The sequence below is a fragment of the Eriocheir sinensis genome, chromosome 43 (genome assembly GCF_024679095.1).
Source record: "Eriocheir sinensis breed Jianghai 21 chromosome 43, ASM2467909v1, whole genome shotgun sequence".
Classification (NCBI taxonomy): Eukaryota; Metazoa; Arthropoda; class Malacostraca; order Decapoda; family Varunidae; genus Eriocheir; species Eriocheir sinensis.
The window spans coordinates 6,758,047-6,779,998 of NC_066551.1; the positions used below are offsets into that span (position 1 = coordinate 6,758,047).

A 21,952-nucleotide genomic window follows, 5' to 3' on the forward strand; every position below is an offset into this window, starting at 1 on the left:
ACATGGCCAGTGAGAAATTTGGGATTAGCTCAGTTAACCTCTTGACTGCGGATTTCCTACAAGAAGACACCAAGCTGCAGGAATGGAACAAAAAGTGGCTGTTACAATTCAATGAAGAAAATGTAGTCATGTACCTTGGGAGGGGATATCCAGCATACCAATACCACATGGGAAACACTCCACTATCCACCACAGAGGCAGAGAAAGACCAAGGAATATATGTTACCAGGCTACCAGTGAAGGCCAAATCCGTGCCTATCACAGTGGACGGGTTGACCTTCCACAGGTTTCCTCAGGTACCCATTTATCAACCAGTCCAAAAGGGAGGGTGAACAGCTGGGTGGGCTGCATGTTGACTCCCTGGGCTGGGATTCGAACCTGAGCCCATAGATTCATAGGTAGTCATGATTCACCGTTCCATGGCGACTCGTTAAGCCTGTGGTGGGGAAGAAAACATTACTCCAGGACACGACGGATTAGTTTAGTGATAATTAAGTGATACAGGTAAGAGGTAGTAGTGAAGGCGTCCCTTACTTACATGAAGTGGCAATATGAACCAAAAAAAATGATTCCTACATCAATAACTAAGTAAGAAATCCTGATAAGTTTTTTCAAGCTATTTCAGTGATGCTAGAAAATTATTAGTACGGATAGATTTTAATACTGATGCAATATTATGATAAAAATGAATATATACAAGCCTTCTGCATACATAATCACCTGCAAACTATTGAAATAATAACTGAATAGCACAAAAAATAAATGATTTATACTCTAAAAACAATGCATTTGTATACTTTTATACATGAAAATCTTGAGTTTTGAACAAATATTTTCATACTTGAGAACTCTGCAAGTGTTGAACAAAGATATTTTTATACTTCAGAGCAGGGCTACTCAACTGGCAGCCTTGCAAGAATCTATCACTAGGACCTTCATGCTATTTATAATTATATTTTCTTACTGGAGCCTGGGGTCAGCTACAATGTTCATCTGGCCCTCTGCACACCTTTGAACTTGTCTAGCTGGACCTTTGCTCACTCCTTTGACCTCTGTTCGGGAGCAGTGAGTAGCAGGCTTTTTTTTTATTTTTTATTTACGCCCTTGAACTGTCTCCTTAGCTGTAATAAAAAAAAGTAGCCCTGCTTTAGAGCCTTGGAAGTGCTGAACAAAGATCATTTTAACATTATAACCTTTTAAGTGCTAAACAAAAGGATTTATTAATATTTCCCACGGCGAGTCTGTGGGCGGGCGTGCCGTCGTTTTAGTCAAGAGCCCTGCAAGTGTTGAACAAAGAGCTTTTTTTATATGAGAATTATTAAATTATCAGCTGGGGGTCGGGGTTTTGAAAAATTGACATTCTGGCTGCATTTTCCTGCTGTCAACACCAAAACTGAGACTTTTTCGTCCCTATTTTTCGTATCGACTATCTCAAAGTGAACCTTTTAGCAGATAAGGGGATCATACAACTCCCCACAAACCCCTCTAGGCACGACCCTGTGAAAACCATGGCAAGGATTCTAGAGAAGGCTATATATCTTAATTTAGACTTCATTTCAGTTCAGTTCAGTTCAGTTGACGGTCGGGAGTTTCGCCTTTGTAACGGCACTCCCTGATGCAGCTCTTCACTTTCTGGGTGTTAATTTTCCCTTTCTTTCTTCTTGGTGAAAATTAACCCTGTGAGTGTGGAAGAAACAGGATTTAAAATTTGGCGCGCGTGGCTGAGGGGGGGCGGGCGTGACGTCACGGGCGGGGGGACGCAGCGCCGCCATTACCGCAGCGACTCGCCTCAAACAAAGGAAACTATTGGATCGGGCGGCGATAAAACACGGTGGTTCGCGGCTCTGTGACATCAGGCGAGTGGAGCAAGTGGGCGGGCGTGGCTGTCTCCTGAGGGCGCGGTGCAGGGGGGGAAACGAGGCGGAGGGAGCGAGCAGGGCGAGGCACTAGATAACGGCGGAGTGATACTGAAGGCGGAGGAGGAGGAGGAGGAGGCGGGTGTCCACTGGCGGGTCGTGGCGCCTCTCGCGGGGCCTCCTCGGTGCCGCCACGCCCGGGCACTCCTCCAGGGCCACTCCTCCCGCGCCCACGGAGACCTCTTACCTGCCTCCCTTACTGCCGCTGACCTCCCCACTGCCTTGACTAACCTTCCTATCCACCCTTGACCTTACCTATCATTGACCTCCTACCCACCTCCCTTACCGTCATTGACCTCCTACCCACCTCCCTTACTGTCATTGACCTCTTACCCACCTCCCTTACTGCCGCTGACCTCCCCACTGCCTTGACTAACCTTCCTATCCACCCTTGACCTTACCTATCATTGACCTCATACCCACCTCCCTTACTGTCATTGACCTCCCCACTTCCTCAACAAACCTTACCTGACCTCTACCTCACCACCCTTGACCTTACATATCCACCCTTGACCTTACCTATACACCCTTGACCTTACCTATCATTGACCTCTTACCCACCTCCCTTACTGTCATTGACCTCTTACCTGCCTCCCTTAGTGTCACTGACCTCCCCATTGCCTTGACAAATCTTCCTATCCACCCTTGACCTCTACCTAACCTTCCTATCCACCCTTGACCTTACCTATCATTTACCTCCACGGTACCTATCACTGACCTTTTACCCACCTCCCTTACTGTCATTGACCTCTTACCTGCCCTCCTTACTGCTGCTGACCTCCCCATTGCCTCGACAAACCTTCCTATCCACCCTTAACCTTACCTATCATTGACCTCTTACCCACCTCCCTGTCACTGACCTCCCCACTTCCTTAAACCTTACCTAACCTTCCTATCCACCCTTGACCTTACCTAACCTTCCTATCCACCCTTGACCTTACCTATCATTGACCTCTTACCCATTTAACTCTTACCTGCCTCCCTTACTGTCACTAACCTCCCCACTTTCTCATAACAAACCTATCATTGACCTCCCCATCTCTTCATAACAAACCTCCTTTCCTATCCCTCCTGTCCACCCTTGACCTCTATGGTACCTATCATTGACCTCTCACCTGCCTCATGTACTGCCATTGACCTCCCCACTTCCTCATAACAAACCTTACCTAACCTTCCTACCCACCCTTGACCTCTACCTATCATTGACCTCTTGCCTACCTCCCCTACTGCCATTAACCTCCCCACTGCTTCATAACAAACCTCTTTACCAATCTGACCTTCCTCTCCACCCTTGACCTCCACCTGTCAATGACCTCTTACCTAACACTTATATTACCCTCTCTAGTCCCTACCTTAAATTATTTACCTTAACTAACCTTCACACGTAACCTTAACTTCCTTACATTAACTTTATCTAACTGACCTTAATTCCTGCTTACCCTTGACCTCTATCTATCATTGACCTCCTACCTATCATTTACCTCCCAACCTAACATCGATATTAACCTCCCTAGTCCCTACCTTAACATGTAACCTTAACTTTCCTACCTAACAACCCTTACATATCATTGGCATCTTACCTTTCCCTCCCTGCATAACTAACCTTCTTACCTTACACTTACCTTACTATCCTGCCCTACACCTTATATTTACCTTCATTTTTGCCTTCAACATCTCCCTGAGGCCCTCCGTCTAAATGTTATTACTCCCTCGTCATGTCCTCGTCCTCCTCATGCTCTGCTGACCTCGAGGAATGATGCCTTGGCCTCCCTGGCCTTGAGTCATGTATGGGAAGCCTTCTGTAGTCCCCCAATGCTCTTTTTTCAATTTTTTTCCTTGTGTTTACTCCGTGGCTGGCTGGTCCTCTTGTTAGTTTCTCTTCGTTTCTTTCACCTTAGTTAAGTTCATCACAAGTTTTGGTCAGTAAGGATGTCTGGGTTTTCTTTTGTTAGTTTTGTTCAGTCTTCAGTTTATTGACAGGATTGTTCAGTTAGTCTCCTTGGTTTTGTCGCAGCTCCTTAGTCTCCTGTCTGGTCACTTCCGTGGTTGTGATTTTGGGTTTTATATAACTTGGGACATTCACTCAGGCATTCACTGCATCATGACCTTTGTTGTCTGGCTCCAGGAATGATTACACTAGTTCTTTACTTCTTTCCTGGAGCTGTGCCTTGGGGCCACAGGGGCAGCAACTTCCTGTCACCACAACCCACACCAAGGGACTCACCCAAGAGACAGGAAATATTAAATTTAGCTTAGGAAAACTCTTCCTGATGAATTTTTGGGGGTTATTATCCTCGTATAAACAGAGGAGAGTTAATGTTTTGAGCTTCATGAAGGGTAAAGGTGTGTTAGTCACATGCACAATTATGGCACAATCTGCTTTATACAGTTTGTGTCTACATTCCTACTTTCACTCTTCTGCATAAGCATAGCAGAACAAATATGTTTATCGTACATAATAGCTTTCCAGACAATTGATTGCCAATGAGATGACAAAATATTGAATAAGAATTTAGTGAAACTCCAGAATTTTCTCTTTACTACATTCCCACACGACCACTGCGTGTAACAATACACACGAGAAATTAATCCAGACAAGGAAAGGTTTTGCTGGCGCCGGGGGTCGAACCCTCGACCAGCAAGATGGGAGAGCCACTCCTTAACCAGTCGGTCAAAGAGGTACCCCCACTCACAGAGTGCATTATGGGAGGCTCGTCCATCATGCAAGTTGCTGCACTACACGGCTCCCCATTCCTATTTAGATTAATTTCTGTGTGTTGAGATTTCCCATTTTTTATGAACATTGAAGAGCATGGGCCATCACTCTACCTGTCACCCACTCGGGGTGACACAACAAAATCACGGGAGAGGATGCCACTGCTTTGCCACCAGTGATACGCCAGGATTTTCTCTTTACTCCCACACAACCATGTACTGCATGTAACGAAACACACGAGAAATTAATCCAGACAAGGAAAAGTTTTGCCGGCGCCGGGAATCAAAACTGCGACCAGTGAGACGGGAGAGCCTCTCCTTAACCAATCGGTCAAAGAGGTACCCCCACTCGCAGAGTGAGTTATGGGAGGCTCGCCCATCAGGCAAGTCACTGCACTACATTAGAGTTCCCTGCCATTTTTCCTGAGAGGGGTGAAACTCAATCTTTCCCTCTTCCTTGTTAGTCTGTTCCTGACATGCAAGAGAGGCTGCCATACCTCTTAATTATTGATGAAGATTGATATGACAGTTATAATCTTGTAATGGATTAAGTTACATTTCTCATGTCAGTGGATAATTTTCTGATCAACCTTTTCCAGGGCCATGGAGGTGAGGGGCGTGGGAGGGGGGGACTTGGGCTCCAGCACGGTGGTGGTGAACAGTGATGGTGAGCTGCAGTACGAGCTGAACCAGCAGACCAACTCCTTCCTCGCCAACACACACCTCGTCCAACAAGGTAGGTCCTTGGCTGATGCTTCTGTAGCCCTCAGTCACACACCCTGCAGACCATACCCATAATGGCATCTGTCTTTTGAATATTTGTTATTACTCCAGTCTCAACAACTCTCAGGTGGTTGACTATTTTTTCCCCGAGAGATCTTAATGTGCTCTTCAACATCTCTTAGTACTGTTTGTTATAAATTACTCATTTCTGTGATTTTGTTTTCATTAAAATGTATGGGGAGTCATATGGAGCGAAGCCACTCGTAGAAAGGGGGGGGGACAAAGCCTCCCATTTGGGGTTACTTTTAGATTAATTTTTATATTTGATTGTAACCCTTTTCGTCATGATACCAAAAATTTAAGAGCAGTACCAGAAGACACTGATGTTATTTGATATTGTTTTTATTCAGTTGAGTATCCATAGGTGAACAATTTATTAAGGACAGCACATGGAATTATATCACTACATAAACACTCATTTCCGGTGTGAATCCTACACGTGACAAAATGTTCATCCCCACACAGGGTCGTTGTCAGATGGGGGCAACACAATGCTCAGTCTGCCCATCCAGTTGGTGCAGCTGCATGACCCAGGGGGCGAAGGTGGGGGTGTGCGGGGCTCTGGGGGCATCTCGGGGTCCCAGGCCTTCAACGGGCACATCATCATCAAGAACGACCCTGATGGCACCCGCACGCTGCTGCTCGATCCCTCGGAAGTCGGGGTGAGTTGTGATTTTGTGTTGCAGTTTGTTGTTCTCATTGACTTGGGTTCAGTGACGGTTGTGTCCTTATTTTGAATCCACATGAATACAGTTTTTCATTTAGTCATTTTTAACTATACTGTAGAGACCCTCAGTTTTCCAGACCCTAATTTCCTTGACAAAATATAGGATAATCTAAATTCAGGTATGCCATATTCTTTTTCCGATCACTAACTGTAATTCCTTGGACATCCATTGGTTAGCGCTCACAGTAGCATTATTGTTTTTGTTGTCTTACCGCAAGTATTTAGATAGTGCACTTTGTGTCAATATATATATACTGTTTTTGTATTATTTCAAGTAATTTTTGTAACCAGCAATGGCATATTAAAAGACTGACACTAGATGAGGACCATTTGTCTTAGCATGATTACATACCATAACAAAAAGAACAGTAAGATGTGCAAATAAGCCAACCTCATCCATGTAAACCTCTGCTAATTACTCATTGCCCCAGTAACCTCTAATGTTGCTTTTTCCCTTATGTTGTGTCTTGTGTCAGTATGCAGTGAATTTTTCCCTTCAGCTCTCTGTGGGTGGGGAGGACGGCGGAGAGAATCGACTCATTCCGCTGAACGACTTTTCTGAGGTTGGCACCGGGTCCTCCCTGTCAGACCTAAATGATCGGTGAGTGAGTTTGGAGATGCTGTATGTAACCCTTGGATGGCAGTGGAACTATATAAAGATGGTCCAAAATTCAGTCAGTTAGTTTTATATGGCAGAAATACAACAATACTTCCAGATCGCAGTAGAATCCATATATAGACGATAGTTAAAACATCCATTATGTGGCGTAACTACATCTATGCTACGATCCTAAGGTCTATATATATAGATCATATACGACTATATATATAGATCATTCATTTTGGGGGGAACTACTCTTCAAATACTGCCGCTGTCTAAGGGTTAATCGTGTTCATGCATGCTGGGAACAGAAGTGAATGGAAATGTTTGGGAGTGGCATTATATAGGCTGCTGATAATGATGATGGTGTGACTTTGCTGTATTCCATCACTTATAGTTTTAGTACCATTGCTCATACGTGTGATTGGTTTCTTCTGGAACGGAAATTCATGTTTATTTATTTATTTATTATTATTCTTTTTTTGTATGTGTATGTGTGTGGGTTTTCCAGTCAGGGCTCATTTAAGTATGTGTTGATAATTTTTTAAAGTACAATTGATTTTTGAAAGTGAGTTTTGATGTGTGTCTTCCTGCAGGAATGGGTTTCTTCAGTTGGATGAGAGTATGGTGACCATGAACCAGGACATGGGACAGGGCGGCATAATCCTGGCCAGTGACGGAGACTACCTCACGCAGAAGGACGGCACCATACCCCAGTTTGCAGCACTCAACATTGTGGATGGACAGGTGAGTCGGGGGCCTCTCCTGCTACCTCAGGCTAATGAATATAGCAGATTGTTCTCAAGTTGCCAAAACCTGACAGAGAATGCTTCTACATTGCCTGGATGACTGTGGGGAATATACAGACTCTTGCAATATATGATAATGGTAATTTCTCAAGTTCTTTTGCTTTCCTCACTATTTCAAGTCTAAGCAAGAATGCTTGCACCAGATACTTAGTAGAGATAATCTCTGAAGGCATAAAGACCCATAAACTATTAAGGAGGGTGAGACTGTCTGAAGACATGACCCGTTATTATTAATTAGTCAATTGAATATTGCAACCCTTGCCTCAGATGGTGCTGACAGCAACAGAAACGGGCATTGATGACACGGTGACCTTGGAGGGCAGCAGCCTCATGAACTCTGCTCTACACCCACAAGACTCCATTATTCCCACACAAATACCTATTTCTGTCAAGAGGGAAGTAAGTCACATCAGTATTTGTTGTCTTTTGAACTGGTCCCATCCTAAGCAACTTTGTCACAAAGTGAAGCATGCAATTTATTAGTTTTTATGGGATACTGATGTTTCCAGAACGTCTTGTGTACAAAATGAAGTGTTGATTAATGATATTAATTGTTGCCTGTGTTACCCCAGCCGGATGTTGAGCCTCCAGTGGGTAAGGGGCCATTCAGGTGTAACTTCTGCAGCTTCACTGTGGAGAAGTGGACGCAGCTCAAGAAGCACCTCAAGAAGCACCTTGAGGACAAGCCGTATCGCTGCTTTGAGTGTGATGCATCATTCAATGTGCAGGTGAGTGGGAAGCTGCTTGGCTGTGGTGGAACTTGGTGTTGACTCGTGGGTGAGGACACATGGTTATAATAATATGGGTGGAGGAGGGGGTTGGTTGTGTTTCCCATCAGTGCTTATTTTTGAGTATCAAAGAATTGAAAACAAAATTATGTACAGTTAAACAGGTGTTTATCAAATGCAAATATGATTCACAGTATCAAATGGAGGTTTGATAGGCTTATGGACTGGGTGGGCAGATGATGAATACCTGCTTCTCAGGATCTGCTGAGTGTAGTTCAATTGACTCCTTGTTGTCTCCTTGTGACCTTGTGTATCTGTGGAACATGCCGTGGAGTGGCATATTGTGGTAGCTCAGAGAATTAATGCAGAGCACTTTAATGATAAGGAAAATAGGTTGGTAATAGTTTTTTTATCTCATCACAGAAAAACCTGCGTTTGCATGAGGCCTTGCATGCGACAGACTCCTTGGTGTGTCCAGAGTGTGAGAAGACCTTCCGCCGCATGGCATCCTTCAAGGCCCACCTGGCGGTCCACGAAGAGGATGAATCAGTCACCTGCGAGATCTGCCACGAGGAGTTCATATCTCTGGTAGGTGCTGCTGCTGGTGAGGGAGGCTTGTTGGAGATTGCATACTATATGAGCTTTATGTTTGCTCTTCAAGATTTTTATTTTTTTCATTTTTCCCTTGATTTAGCCCCTTATTTTAACATGAAAAAGAGAGACCCCGTAGACTGCAGAATATTTATAAAACTGTCCACACCATGCTGTTTCTGTATAGAGGAAGGACAGAGTTGCCAAAAGTATGGCTTCCAGTTTTCTTTCAAAAATGTCATTCTCTCCTCTTAACCCTTTCAATACGGTGATGCAGACATTGGCATCACAGTATGGAAAGGGTTAAGAAGAAATGGAAGATGATTTATTCTCTTCTAGACCTCTTAACACTTTTCCATTTGTTCCTAAGAGGTTTAGAAGAGGATTAAGAGGAAATGGAAGAGGATTAATTCTCTTCTGAACCTCTTAATATTCTTCCATTTGCTCCTAAGAGGTTTAGAAGAGGATTAAGAGGAAATGGAAAAGGATTAAGAGGTTTAGAAGAGGATTAATCCTTTCCATACGGTGACGCCGACGTCGGCATCACCGTACTGAAAGGGTTAAAAAATAGTACTTGTAGGGAAGAGGAAATACAAGGTGTAAAGGTGTTCTTCCTCCCTCCTGCAGGCCCAGCTGGAGCCACACTATGTGCACCACAGTGAGAGCATCGGCCCGGTGGAGAACCGGAAGAAGCCAAACCTGGTGTGTCAGGAGTGCCAGGGAGAGTTCTCCAGCCATTCCATGCTGACCCACCACATGAAGGTTCACAGGAAGGTGAGTCAATGTATTTTGTTTGCTGTTTCTGTTTTTCTAGCTTATTGTGCTTCTTCCCTCACTAGTAGCATGTTTCGTGTCATGCTCTTTTACCTTCACAAAATATGAACTCTTTACGTAAAGCATTGACAAAGCAGAGGTTTATCACAGTCTCATGTGTTTAGGTAAAGAAGTTGACGTCCACTAAACCAAAGAGGAAAATAGCTGACCGCTCCAGGTTTGAGAACAAATGTCACGAGTGCGAAAAGAACTTCATCAAGCCATCGCAGCTGAAGAGACACATGATGATCCACACCGGAGAGCGACCGTTCAAGGTGGGTGGACTTGTTCTCCTGGAGTTTTACTGTCTCCAAGGTTGGCTTTGTATTAGAGGGTTTGTGCTAATTTTGTTTTTTCCACATGAAATGTCCTATTTTTAATTGTAATTATAGATTAACAGTCAGTTCTTCTCTAGTTCACTGAGAGAATAAATGCATCCAGCAACTAACAATTAGGTTTGTCTGGGTCAGGAAATTTTTAGAACTAAGAATATCTATGAATGAAGCAAAAGTTGAACAAAGCAATTATGAAGACAGGGCAACATGTGCTTTACATACACTTCTTTACATTTTCTAGTCAAAGTTTATTGTTTACATAATTTTCTTTACATTTTCTAGTCTATTCTTATTGTCTGCAGTTTATTGTATTCCATCCACCCATCCATTTCATCGACGCCTGCTCCTAGGAGCTCCCACTAGGGGATGGCCACGGCAGAAGAGCTTCCAACCTTTTCTATCCAGACACTCCCTCCTTGCCTGCTCAAAGTTTCACAAAGATCTTTCCCCCTTCTCCCCAATGTACTCTTGCACCCTATCCCTCCATTTCACTGGAGGGCGTCCTCTAGCATTCCCTCCCTCTATCTCACTCACATACACCCTTCTGGTCATCTTACTCTCCTCCATTTGCTCCATGTGGCCAAACCACTTTAAGGTCTGTCACTTCACTTCTTCCACCACTCCACACTTCTTCCCTTCACCACTGTGACACATTCCAAAATGCTTGTACACTCCCAAATTTGTTCATAATTGAATATGCAAAGTTTAACCTGTAAAAGTCAAGGTCTGACTGTATACCATGTATTTATATGTATGTATATATTCTATATTATATTTAGACATTATTTTTCAATTATCTTTAACATTGGTTTTGGTAAAGACTCATTTCCTCCATTGCAGTGCACGTTTCCGGGGTGTGACCGAGCGTTCAACCAGAAGTACACGATGCTCATCCACCTGGACATCCACACCGGCCGCAAGGACTACAAGTGCGAGTTTTGCAACAAGGAGTTTGTCCAGAAGAGTGAGTCAAGTTCTTCATGTGTAGTGTTCATTCTTCACATATTTACTTTATGTTTAGAGGTAGATGTAACTGTTGTAGATGGCTGGAGTATAATATTTGTTTGTATTAGGAAATGCTGTTTAATTCCTTTGTTGTTGGTTGATAATTCTTGTTTGCTAAAGGGTTGTGAGATGTTTTCACCCTCAATGTGACTGTGACTCTCACCTCACGCAGGTAACTTGCGGTGTCACATTAAGCGTGTGCATCCAGTGAACAAGGGCGGCCAGCAGTTGTTTGAGTGTGAGGAGTGTTCATGTGTGTTCAAGCGTGCCGGCAGCCTCAATGCACATATATCTCGCGCCCACACCAACGAAGCCATCATTGTAAGTGTGAGACTCATTTAGCACTGTGACATTATTAATTATTATGTTTATTAAGTATGAAAATTTTTGCATAGCTTAAATAAATTACCTTGAAAGTTTGTATGTTGTGGTCTGGTGTGCAGGTACCTATAGTTTTTTTTAATGTTTTCCCAGGGACTTGATACTGCTCCAGCTGATGTCCGCGATGTTTTCAAGGAGATACAGGAGTTGGAGAAAGCTACCCAAAGTAATCAGGTAATTATGCTTGTGTATAATGAAATACTAATTTTCTATCCATCCATTTGTTTTTCCTTTGCTTCTAAGAATACTAATACAGGAGTACCAGGTGACTTATGAGTGAAGTATGATAGTCAGTGAGTAGATTTATACTTGGGGTATTGGAAGGCTGTAACTAGCTTGCTTCTATAATGACTTTGTCTCTATGTAAGTGTGACAGTTTAATCCCCCTAATGGCAGATAATGATGTTGCTCAGTCTTGGGAAACCCCTCTACTCTCTGTCCAGGCTCTCAGCTTTACCCTTAGCAATTGGAGAAACTATAGCCAGGTGCAAGATTATTACTGGTGGTTAAGTAATCCATTTCAGAAGGCGCAATCCTTCACTTGGTCTGGACCCTTCACCTTATGTTCACCTAATGGAAATTTGTATTAGGAGGCAGTTACTAACATGAACCGTTACAGCTCATGTTAGCCCGGTAGCAGCGGGGATCATGTTTCTTAATGGTCCCTCTAAGCGAGAAAAATGAGAAAAAAAATCATCACTCACACAAACCATTCCATAATATATAGCAAAGCATTTGTGATCAGTTTATGTATCGTCTATTTTTTGGGTTAATATCATGGCACAATTTGGCCCGTCGCTACTACGAGGTAAAGCCACAAATTTGGCCCGTCACTGCTACCGGGTTAATAACTGCCCCCTCATACAAACTTTTTTACATTTCAATTTCTGTTGACAGTCTTTTGCCATGTCTTTCCAGAAGGATTTCCTGCCATTAAGGGTGAGTCAGCCCCAAAAGAAGCAGGATCTTGAGCACACTGGTCAACAGGAATCACAAAGCAAGGTATAATTTCACTTATTTAAAAATTCACATGGCTAGATTAATAATTTATTTCCAACTCTTGAAATGAGTATGGAACAATTCTATATAGGTGCATGTTGATTGCTCACTGCACCATCACCACATCAGACTTTTTTCACAAACCCAATTTCCCTTCCAAACTAAGTGATGACATGATGTTTTTCCAAATTACTTTAGGTGGTGGTGACGAGCACCAATGAATCAAGTACCTCAACCATTCAGGTGAATGCCAGTGAGGGTGACATTCTGCAGCAAGCCTTGAAGAACATTGGTCTCTCACAGTCAAAGGAACAAACTCACATGCTGAAAGATGGTAAGTGTGATGGACGTTCGTCTTTGAATTTTCAGGTTTGTCTAAACTGCTTTGTTTTTAACCCGTAAGGTGTTATTCACATCATGTGATGTGCGCCTGTTGGGTACGCCGACAGGTTTCTCACGTCACATGACATTTTTCAAATATCTTGTTTTTGCTCCACATGCTTGCTTTGTATGGGCAATAACTATTCCTCTGGGAGTGTCTGGCACATCACTCTTGAAGATACCGGCACTGGTTACGCTCTCAGAGTCAGTACGTAATGAGTAATCATGGCGAGTAGACGTCATGCCTCCCTGAATGTAGAGCAGACGCGAGCTTTACTTTTCAGCGAGGATGATGGAATATTTGTTGATTAATCTGGTTGCTCTGATAGCGATGACCCTCTAGATGATAGTAATAAAGATAATGTGTATAGTGGAGAGGGTGATGCTGGAAGTGAGGAAGTAAGTGAAAGTTAGTGTTTGCTGGGACTAGCCTGCTGCCGACACCATGCACCTCAGCTGGTGCTCTCTCGTTTGTTCCATCGCCCACTGCCTGGTTACGTGCTCCCAGGAATTGTTCAAAGAGGAGAAGGACAGATACACGCCGTCAGCAGCAGCGCCAAGACACTCGATACCACTGCCAAGAATGTGGTGTTCCACTCTGCGTGGAACCATGTTTTGAAGAGTATCACACTCTAGCAAACTTTTGAAGTGTCATGGCTTGGAAAATGTAAATAGCATTAGTGTAAAGAAAGAGAAATTGTGTAAGAAGCTATATGAGACTGGTTGGCATCAGTAGATGACATAATTCTACTCTCCATGGCTGCTAAAGAGCAACTAATATGACGATGGTGACTACATGGTGCGAAAGAGGGATGATGTTGCCACATGAGGCTCATTGAAATATACTTTGGCATTGCAGGAAATATAAATATTCACCTTGGAACATGTGTCATCTTAAGATGTCTGGTGCAGTCTAACTCATAGCATCTTGAAATGTCTGGCGCAGTTTATGGGTTAAAAATTGTGACTTGTGCATTTCAAATGTTTTCGTTGTTTTACGGAAATGCATTTGGATTGTTTGGGGTAGGAAAAAAGAAATTGTATCGTGTGAGGGTATCGATACATATTTTGTAAAATAATTAAACGCTTTACGGGTTAACAAGGGCGCAGAAGATTGTCAGAACATATAGGGAAAAATGGTATGAGAAATGCTTGTTAAAATGTTCATATCATCTTAGAGAGGGAAAGTATACACAACTTGTAAATATAATAAGGAAATGTATTTTTTACTGAATATTGCAAAAGTAAAGTAGAAATAGCTTGAGTTGGTGGTGAGGTGTAATATTTATCACTTTGTAATGTCTCCCAGGAATGAAGATGAAGGTTGAGGCTGATGACATACAAACTGAGGGCTGCTGGCCACTAGAGGGACAGCCAGTGGACACGTCACGCCTTGCAGAGTGCAGCAAGATGCGCGTCATGACTCTTGTTGATCGTAACCATGAGAATGGAGTGAAGTAAGTGGTAGCACATTGCTGCACTTGTTATTGTAATGGACAGTGACACTCAAAGACAAACTCTGCTGATCACACTCAAAGGTTGCTGGATAAAGGCAGCCTTGATTAGAAATTATGGTCAAGTTGTAATCAGATAGTATGCAATAACCTAATAATAAGCATTGGCAGTTATCAGTTGAGCATAATGTATGTGATTTTACTTTATTCATTTATTTATTACTATTATTTTTTTTTAGCTTATGAATTGGTTAAATGTTACATGTCACATAACCTTTATTCTTTGGAGTGAGGCACTTGCAATAATTGGTTGTATTTCTCTTTTCTTCAGGAGATTCTCTGTGCTAGTTAAGATTGTGAAAGATGTGAAATGGCACATCTGCATATTCAAAGGTTGCACCAAGGAGTTCAAGAAGCCATCTGACTTGGTTCGTCACATGAGAGTCCACACAAATGATAAACCATTCAAGGTAAGCTTTGTTAAAGAAAAGGTATGGGTAGTATTCGCAGCTTATAGTTGTTGCTGATGTGATAATTGAATAGGGGAAGGTTCTTGAATGGACTAGTGATTGGAAAAGTGCAGTTAAAGGGACAGCTGGAGCCTGGATGAGTATTGACGATGCTTCAAACTTTGGAAAGAGTTTTCAGCTGGTAGTGCAGCTCACCATGGATTGACACTTTCTGGCGCACTGGGACACATAGGCCTGTATTACACTAAAACAGTCTCTAGATGCCCCACACACTGCTGACCCGCTTATCTCCCCTCCCACAGTGCAACAAATGCTTCCGTAACTTTGCTGTTAAGTCAACACTGGTGGCTCACATGAAGATCCACCAGGCCATCAAGGAGCACACCTGCAAGCACTGCAACAAGAAGTTCACCACAGGCACCTCCCTCAGGGTGCACTGCAGGTACAGCCAGACTCTGTCATTTGATAACTGTTATTGATTTTGAAGGAGCAACGGCCTTGAAAGCTGAAAGTGAAGCATTCTGTGCAGTCATTGTAAAGATTTCTTCATACAGATTAACCAAGCAAAAGGAGGAAAAGCAAGACAAGCAGTATTTATTAAGCAATTTTATTTTGCCAAATTGTCATAATTACACCCTCAGAAGAAAAATTACATTAAATTAGTACAGGTTTTCAGGAAATTGTATGATATATAAAGATTTTGAGATACTCTCGTTTACTACCACCAGAAAATTACAAAAACACCAGGAAAATTAAGGTGGCAACAACTGCTACTTGCACATGAAATGTAATCCGTTTTCCTTTCATTATATTTGTAACACCTTTTCAGGCTCCACACCGGCCAGAAGCCATACTCTTGTTCCCAGTGCCACAAAGTCTTCCGCACCATCTCCCACCGCAAGACCCACATGCTGTCCCACGCCCACTCCCCGCTGCGTCAGGCCCACAGCAAGAAATACATGGCTCTGCCCAACATCCCCCTTCAGGAGCCCATCCTCATCACCACAGCTGGTAATTAAAGCTAAACTCTGTACTGCAGATCTTGTGACTTACTGGTGTTCTTTTTTTTATTTTACCGTGGAAATTAATTTATTAAATATGTATAAAGTAATTTTTTTTTATGCAGTTTGCAGTCTAGTCATTATGTACAACAGGCAGTTCACGTAAATCTGGTATACTAACCACATGTTGAAATAGGCAGCATTCAATGTACATTCACTTATTACTGGATTTTGGGCTTCCTCCCCAGGCCCAGTGAAGCAGCTGAACCGCTACAGCCAAATCTACCCGAGTGAGACTGGGGAATTCCCACCTGACCGCCCCCACAAGTGCCATTATTGTCCAGCTGCCTTCAAAAAGTCCTCCCACCTCAAGCAGCATGAGCGGGCACACACAGGGGAGCGTCCCTACAAGTGTAGCAATTGCAGCAAGTAAGGGGAACACTTTCATGCTTTTCTTCACTCTCTGTGATGATAAACATTTCCTACTTTAATATTCATCACTCGGTTTTGAAAAGGCACCAGCAGTAGGTCCATTGATGAGTTTGGAAGTTATCTTTTCTAGCCAATAAGTTAGTTAGAGAGGATTTTGTATCATTTTTCCATAATCTTAAACTATTCCTGCTTTGTGCAACTATTATACAATGGAAGCATTATTTGAAAAATTCCCAAACAGACAGTTTCTATCTCTGAGCGTGCTGAAGTCCCACCACAAGACCCACACAGGCCAGCGGACACACAAGTGTGACCTTTGCAGCCGTTTGTTTGCCACAAATGGCAGCCTGAGGAGACACAAAACAATCCACTCTTCAGTAAGTCATTCACTTCAAATAGTGTTGTTGTTCACATAACTGAAATCATGATATACATATTGCATCATTTAGACTTGCCTTCAGGGCTTACAGGATTTGTCTTGCACACAGGAACGCCCTTATATGTGCCCATACTGCCAGAAAACTTTCAAGACAAACACAAACTGTAAGAAGCACATGAAGACCCACAGGCATGAGCTAGCTATGGAAGCAGTGAGAGCAGCAGGCTCCAACCTTCAAGGAGACAACCAGCAAGCTCTCCTCACCACCAGTCTTTATGGGCAGCAGTCTGCAGCAACTTTGTCTGAAGCTGATGTTTCAGAGTTGACAGGCATGACAGGAGTCTTTCAGGAGGGAGATTTCCCTCTGTCGGGGGAGTTGCAGCAGCAAGCTCATCACCAGCGGCAGGAGGAACAAGGAACAACTCAGGTACAAACTGAGACAAATTATAGTTTGTTAACATTCTCAAAGCAATGAAGAGGATTGTTTGAGTTGAAGTTTTTAAACAGACCATATTTTCAGGAATGTTCTTTTGAGCAAATTAGTAAAAAATGGGCTTGCAAATTTATATGTAAACAGACAACAAAGTTTTTTTTCTGGTGTTTTCATGGTTATCTTTTGTTGCAGGTTCTACCAGCAGCCTTTGGACAAGGTGTTGGCGAGGAAGGGCTTACCTTGGCTGACCTCCAGACTGGAGTTGAAAGCAGTTTAACTTCAGGAGAGACAGTCATTATAGGGTCACAAACCCCAGCCATCACAGCACATCTGGGCAGCTCCTCAGTGCTTCTTCCTCATTCCTCAGGTGGACAGGGCTCTAATGGTTCCTCCATCCTTCTTCCACATTCCTCTGCCTCCTCCATCCTCCAGGAGACCAGTACCACATCTATCCTGCAGAGCACAAGTGGCTCTTCCATCCTCCTGTCCAGTCCCTCCGTTCAAGTGTCCCAAGCCTCAGTCCCAAGCCACTTCACTCAGACCAGTGGAGGGACCACTATCCTTACCATTCCTCAGTCATCAGGAGCCAGCATCCTCACTGTCCACCAGCCCTCAGTCATACAAGGACCTACACGGGAGGAAACTGCAAATGTCACCTCTGTGATACAGTCCCAGCCCAGCATCTTGAACCAGTCAGCCGCCTCTCACTACTCCACCGCCATACCTTCCCGACAGACAATACTAGACCACAGTCAAGATTTCAATACCTTGGGAGACCCTGGAGGATTAGAAATGGTCAATCTGCCCTCTTCCATGATTAACAGCACCACCCAGGTCTTGCCAGCCAACCTACAGCTTGAGGGGAGCAGGGAAGCAGTTATCACCAGCTCTGCAGATCAAGCAGGCTCAGGCAAGTCAGACAATCTTTTTTTGCGATGTTAGGAGACTCATGAAAGGAACTGAGGTATGACTGTACAACATTAGTCAATTCGTAAGCCTTAGATCTGGACATGTAGCTTATCTTCACTGATGCCATGAATTTTGATCACGTAGCTCATCTTTACTGATGCCATGGATTTTGATCACTATTTCCTTCTGAGAACCTAGTTTCTTATAGTCACATACTAATGGAAGTAAACCAGAGAAAGTGGATACTGATGAGAAAAATATAAAATGTGATATGATTACCACAATAGCCCAAGTGTCAACTAACTCATTGTGTGTTACAGGAGAGGGCAGCCTTGGAGGATCCTCGGGTGATGTCCTAACGGCCAGCCTGGTGGAGCAGGACGAGGGTGGCCGTGTTGTGTCCTCTCACCACGCCAGTGATGCTGCCGCTGCCACCACGGCCACCACCTTGCTCGAGTCCAACTTTGACACTCAAGCTTTCTCTGATGGCTTCACCTTCCATGTTACAGTAAGATTTTTGAGATTCCTTCATGAACACTTTTTTAGTTTTTAGTTTTATTTCATTTATATACTCTTCTGGCAAGTTTGTTTGCATTTACCATGTTAATCTATGAAGTTACTTCATTATTTGTTCTCTTTTTACCCCAACGCAGGGAATAGGGCTCATGTGGACTGATTTAGTCTCCTTATTAGCATAAAGGATGCACTTTTCTTCCCCTCCAGGCCCCCCCCCCCCAAAAAAAAAAGTCAGTCACCTCATGCTTTACATACTCTACTTATTTTACTTTTTTGGCTGCCACATTTCAAGATTAGTCTTCCTTCTGATATATACCAACTTAAATGTGTACAAAGTCATGCACATGGCCTTTGACAAGCATCTCAAGTCCTACTACTGTGATGTGTATCTGCTGTTAACAGTCACTGGTGGTTTTGTCATGGAAGTATAATGGAAATCTTTTATATTCTCTAATGTATGTATTTGTCACTTGTGTATTTATATGTTTGCTTCTCTACTAATTAAACTTTCCTTGTCAGCCTACCTTGGACTTGGCAAACCTGGGGCAGGGGAGTGAAATTCCCTCATCCCAGCTGGTGCAGTTACTGAGTTCCCAGGAGTCCATGGGTGATATGTCCGACATTGGCCCCTCAGGAGACACGTCCAGTTCTGCCCCGACTCAGAAGGAACCACACGAGACCACTGTGGCGGTCACCAAGATGTACCAGTGAGTGTTGCACACATTTTTTTTCTGTGGAGGTGATTGCCAAGTACTGAGGTAGTTGTGTACAAACCTTTGTTTCTATATTTGTGTGTAACTTTATGATAAATTTTGTAGATATTACAGTTTTATATTATCTGTCTACTCTGTCTCTGAAAGATGTGGTGACTGCAAGAAGATGTTCAAGAAGCTGCCTCACCTCCGCTCCCATCGGCGAATACACAGCTCGGAGAAGGGTGCCACCTGCAGTAAAGAATTCAACTCATCCCAGGCCTTTAAGGTGAACCAAACTTTGCTTTAACTAAGTTTTCCCCTTTTGTTATTAAGTAATCTGCCCAGTGTGTATGTATTAAACCAGTGCACACCTATTGAACACCTTACCCAGTAGGCCAACAATGTTTGGTGTAGTAAAGGGGGACAGCTGTGTGTTACTGAAGAATAAGGGATCTCTGGAAGGTTGTGCAAAGTTTGGTGGAGATTCTCAGTTTTTGAGGCTTTTTTATGTCTACGCCTTAGCGCTGGTAGGCTTGCTTGAGGGGCCTGGATGGTGTTCGGCCCCAGCCCGTCATGGTGCAGGCAAGTGTTTATAGTGGCGCCATCTTCTCTTGGCTCATGCTGCCCCCCGGAACTCGTTCTTGATTCACTTGGACAGTTTCCTCTAGAGTCCGGGTTGATGGGTGGTCTTCAGGACAGCACGTGGGTAGTTTTAAGCCACTCGGCGGTGACTGAAAAATCCGAGGTGGTAGCGTGAGGGTTTGAACTCGCGTCGTCCATCACGTGGTGAATGTGGGCCCAGCACGCTACCACTTCAGCCACCGCCTACCCAATTGAAAGACACCAGGATGCTGGTTGTTGGAGTACACTGCCATACCAAAAATTACTTCCAATACAAAGTTCTTTCCTTTTACAGGAGCACCAACAGGAGCACCTTGATTCCTTGGATAAAAACCAGTGTTACTCCTGCCCGAAGCAGTTCCAATCATCTGGTCAGCTTGCCAAACACGTTCAAGCGGAACATCTCAAGTATGTGTTTTTGTGTAGAATTATTATTCCAGCAGTGAGACTTCTTGCAGTATTCTAACCAGTGATTAGTTGTTTCTTTATGTGTGTCCAAACATAAAACAAAACCATTGTGTTACTAGGAACTAGCTTCACCTTCAGAGCTATTATACACTGAATAGGTGGCTTTGTCATTTTTTAAAATTTTTTTTTTACAGCAAAGGAAACAGTTCGAGGGCATAAGAAAAAAAAATAATGAAAAAAAAGCCAGCAATTTCTTTCTATTTTTATCAACATGAGTGGCTTTGTGTGCATGGAAGTGGAGTTAAGTGGAAGTTTTGGTCTGGGTGTGAGAAAGAGAGTTTGTGCTGTCATCATCGCTGTTCAGTATCTAGGCAGACGGTATGAAAGAAATGAGAGTGAGTAGAGGATTTAGATGCAAGGCTGAATGTGAGAGGTACAGAGCAGTCCATGATGGCAGGCCTATTTGCAAATGATAGTGTTGTTAGCAGAAAATCAAAGGATACTGCAGGGTGTTAAAGGGGAGAGAGTTAGAAGTAATGTAGGCAAGGGATTTGAAAGGGCAAGAGAGCAGATCATTTATTTTGAAAAGCCATATGGAGTTAGGGCAGAGAGCACAATAGTGTAATATCTTGTTGGGGGAAGAAAAGATAAAACAAATATAGGAGCATGGAGGGAGGGGTGCGGGCAGACAGGTAACGGGTGCTTTGGAGATAATATATGAAAGGAGGTTTGAGCATGGGGTAATATTAGCCTCCCAATTCAGTCATATGCATCAGAGGAGGCTGAGGAGAGTAGCACAGCAACCACAAATACTTGATGTGAATATGAGCTATGGAAGAAGTGCATTTGGTGTGTCAGGATGGAATGGAGAAAGTAATGATGTATTTCAGAATTTTGGTGTAGGTAAAACAACATTGGGAGAGGATTGTGAAGTGGTTGCTTGTGTGAAATCTAGTACTGTAAGGCATTTCACATGTGATAAAAATGAATTATGATTTTGTGAAGCGTTTGAGGGCACGATTGATGGAGACAGGATCAGGGGGAGACCACCAGTGAAAAAGATCAGTAGACTGGATGAGTAGGGGAGAGTCAGCAGGTGAGAGACTGAATATTGAAAGGAAGTGCCAGAATAGGGAGAATTGGAGATACTTAAGCTGCAATCACACCTGTGGACTAAATTCCCCACTTGAAGACTGAAGATATAGATGTATAGTTATATAGATGAAACTTTTTCCAATTTCGTTTTAGGTATTATCTTAAACTGAGAAAATAATCCATCCAAAAAGTGTCTCTACAAGCTGTTATGTGTTTTTGTTGCACAGCACGTGGCGGTGTCCTGTGTGTGAGGAAACCATACATTCAAACACGACAGCATTCCAGAAACATATTCGATCTCACAGCATTGACCTATTAAACGAAGCCATCAATAAAACCAAGGTATGTCTGAGTCCCAATATATTTCCCTCAGAGATAACAAACCCACTAAGTTTAATTTCTGTATCCTTTGTCTGTGTTTAGTACACTTGCGTCACTGATTGTGGATGTTGGTTGGTTTGAGAACTGTCCAATTGGGGGTAGGGGCTGGCCTATCAGGATGAGGAATGCAGCATCCTCATACTCCCTGAGCTGTTTTTCTCTCTTTGTTACTCCTTCCTGTTCCTGCTACTTTCTTAAGGTTGACAGGGGATTTATCCTCTCAAGAGTCCAGCATCCCTGCCCACAGTCAGTATTCAATCCAGCCCTAGATCTGAGTTGGTTATTCTCCTACTTCTTACTGTAATTACTTTATTTACCCCATCAAGTTTTGAAAATCATTTTGTAGTTGAACAATCACTGCTGAATTAATCCAA

At 43.2% G+C, this 21,952-nt stretch overlaps 1 protein-coding gene and 1 long non-coding RNA gene across 2 annotated transcripts in view; one reads left to right on the forward strand and one right to left on the reverse strand.

Moving 5' to 3' along the window:
- Positions 1-2,762, reverse strand: LOC127010401 (uncharacterized). The gene is made up of 3 exons (XR_007763160.1): positions 2,740-2,762; positions 2,527-2,623; positions 1-2,496 (listed from the first exon to the last, which is right to left on the reverse strand). It is a non-coding gene; the product is annotated as an uncharacterized LOC127010401 (long non-coding RNA).
- LOC127010399 (zinc finger protein 236-like) overlaps positions 2,493-21,952 on the forward strand; it is a 27,511-nt gene continuing 8,051 nt past the window's right edge. Inside the window, exons 1-28 of the mRNA XM_050884429.1 lie at positions 2,493-3,701; positions 5,231-5,367; positions 5,880-6,076; positions 6,642-6,742; positions 7,339-7,489; positions 7,819-7,950; positions 8,124-8,279; positions 8,703-8,867; positions 9,498-9,644; positions 9,809-9,958; positions 10,859-10,982; positions 11,196-11,344; positions 11,498-11,578; positions 12,323-12,406; positions 12,602-12,737; positions 14,094-14,241; positions 14,570-14,708; positions 15,011-15,150; positions 15,538-15,719; positions 15,958-16,138; positions 16,383-16,518; positions 16,630-16,947; positions 17,146-17,863; positions 18,183-18,370; positions 18,898-19,085; positions 19,239-19,359; positions 19,990-20,102; positions 21,425-21,539. Coding sequence (XP_050740386.1) covers positions 3,700-3,701; positions 5,231-5,367; positions 5,880-6,076; positions 6,642-6,742; positions 7,339-7,489; positions 7,819-7,950; positions 8,124-8,279; positions 8,703-8,867; positions 9,498-9,644; positions 9,809-9,958; positions 10,859-10,982; positions 11,196-11,344; positions 11,498-11,578; positions 12,323-12,406; positions 12,602-12,737; positions 14,094-14,241; positions 14,570-14,708; positions 15,011-15,150; positions 15,538-15,719; positions 15,958-16,138; positions 16,383-16,518; positions 16,630-16,947; positions 17,146-17,863; positions 18,183-18,370; positions 18,898-19,085; positions 19,239-19,359; positions 19,990-20,102; positions 21,425-21,539 — 4,599 coding nt within the window. The 5' untranslated portion in view covers positions 2,493-3,699. The remainder of the gene's footprint in view (positions 3,702-5,230; positions 5,368-5,879; positions 6,077-6,641; positions 6,743-7,338; positions 7,490-7,818; positions 7,951-8,123; positions 8,280-8,702; positions 8,868-9,497; positions 9,645-9,808; positions 9,959-10,858; positions 10,983-11,195; positions 11,345-11,497; positions 11,579-12,322; positions 12,407-12,601; positions 12,738-14,093; positions 14,242-14,569; positions 14,709-15,010; positions 15,151-15,537; positions 15,720-15,957; positions 16,139-16,382; positions 16,519-16,629; positions 16,948-17,145; positions 17,864-18,182; positions 18,371-18,897; positions 19,086-19,238; positions 19,360-19,989; positions 20,103-21,424; positions 21,540-21,952) is intronic.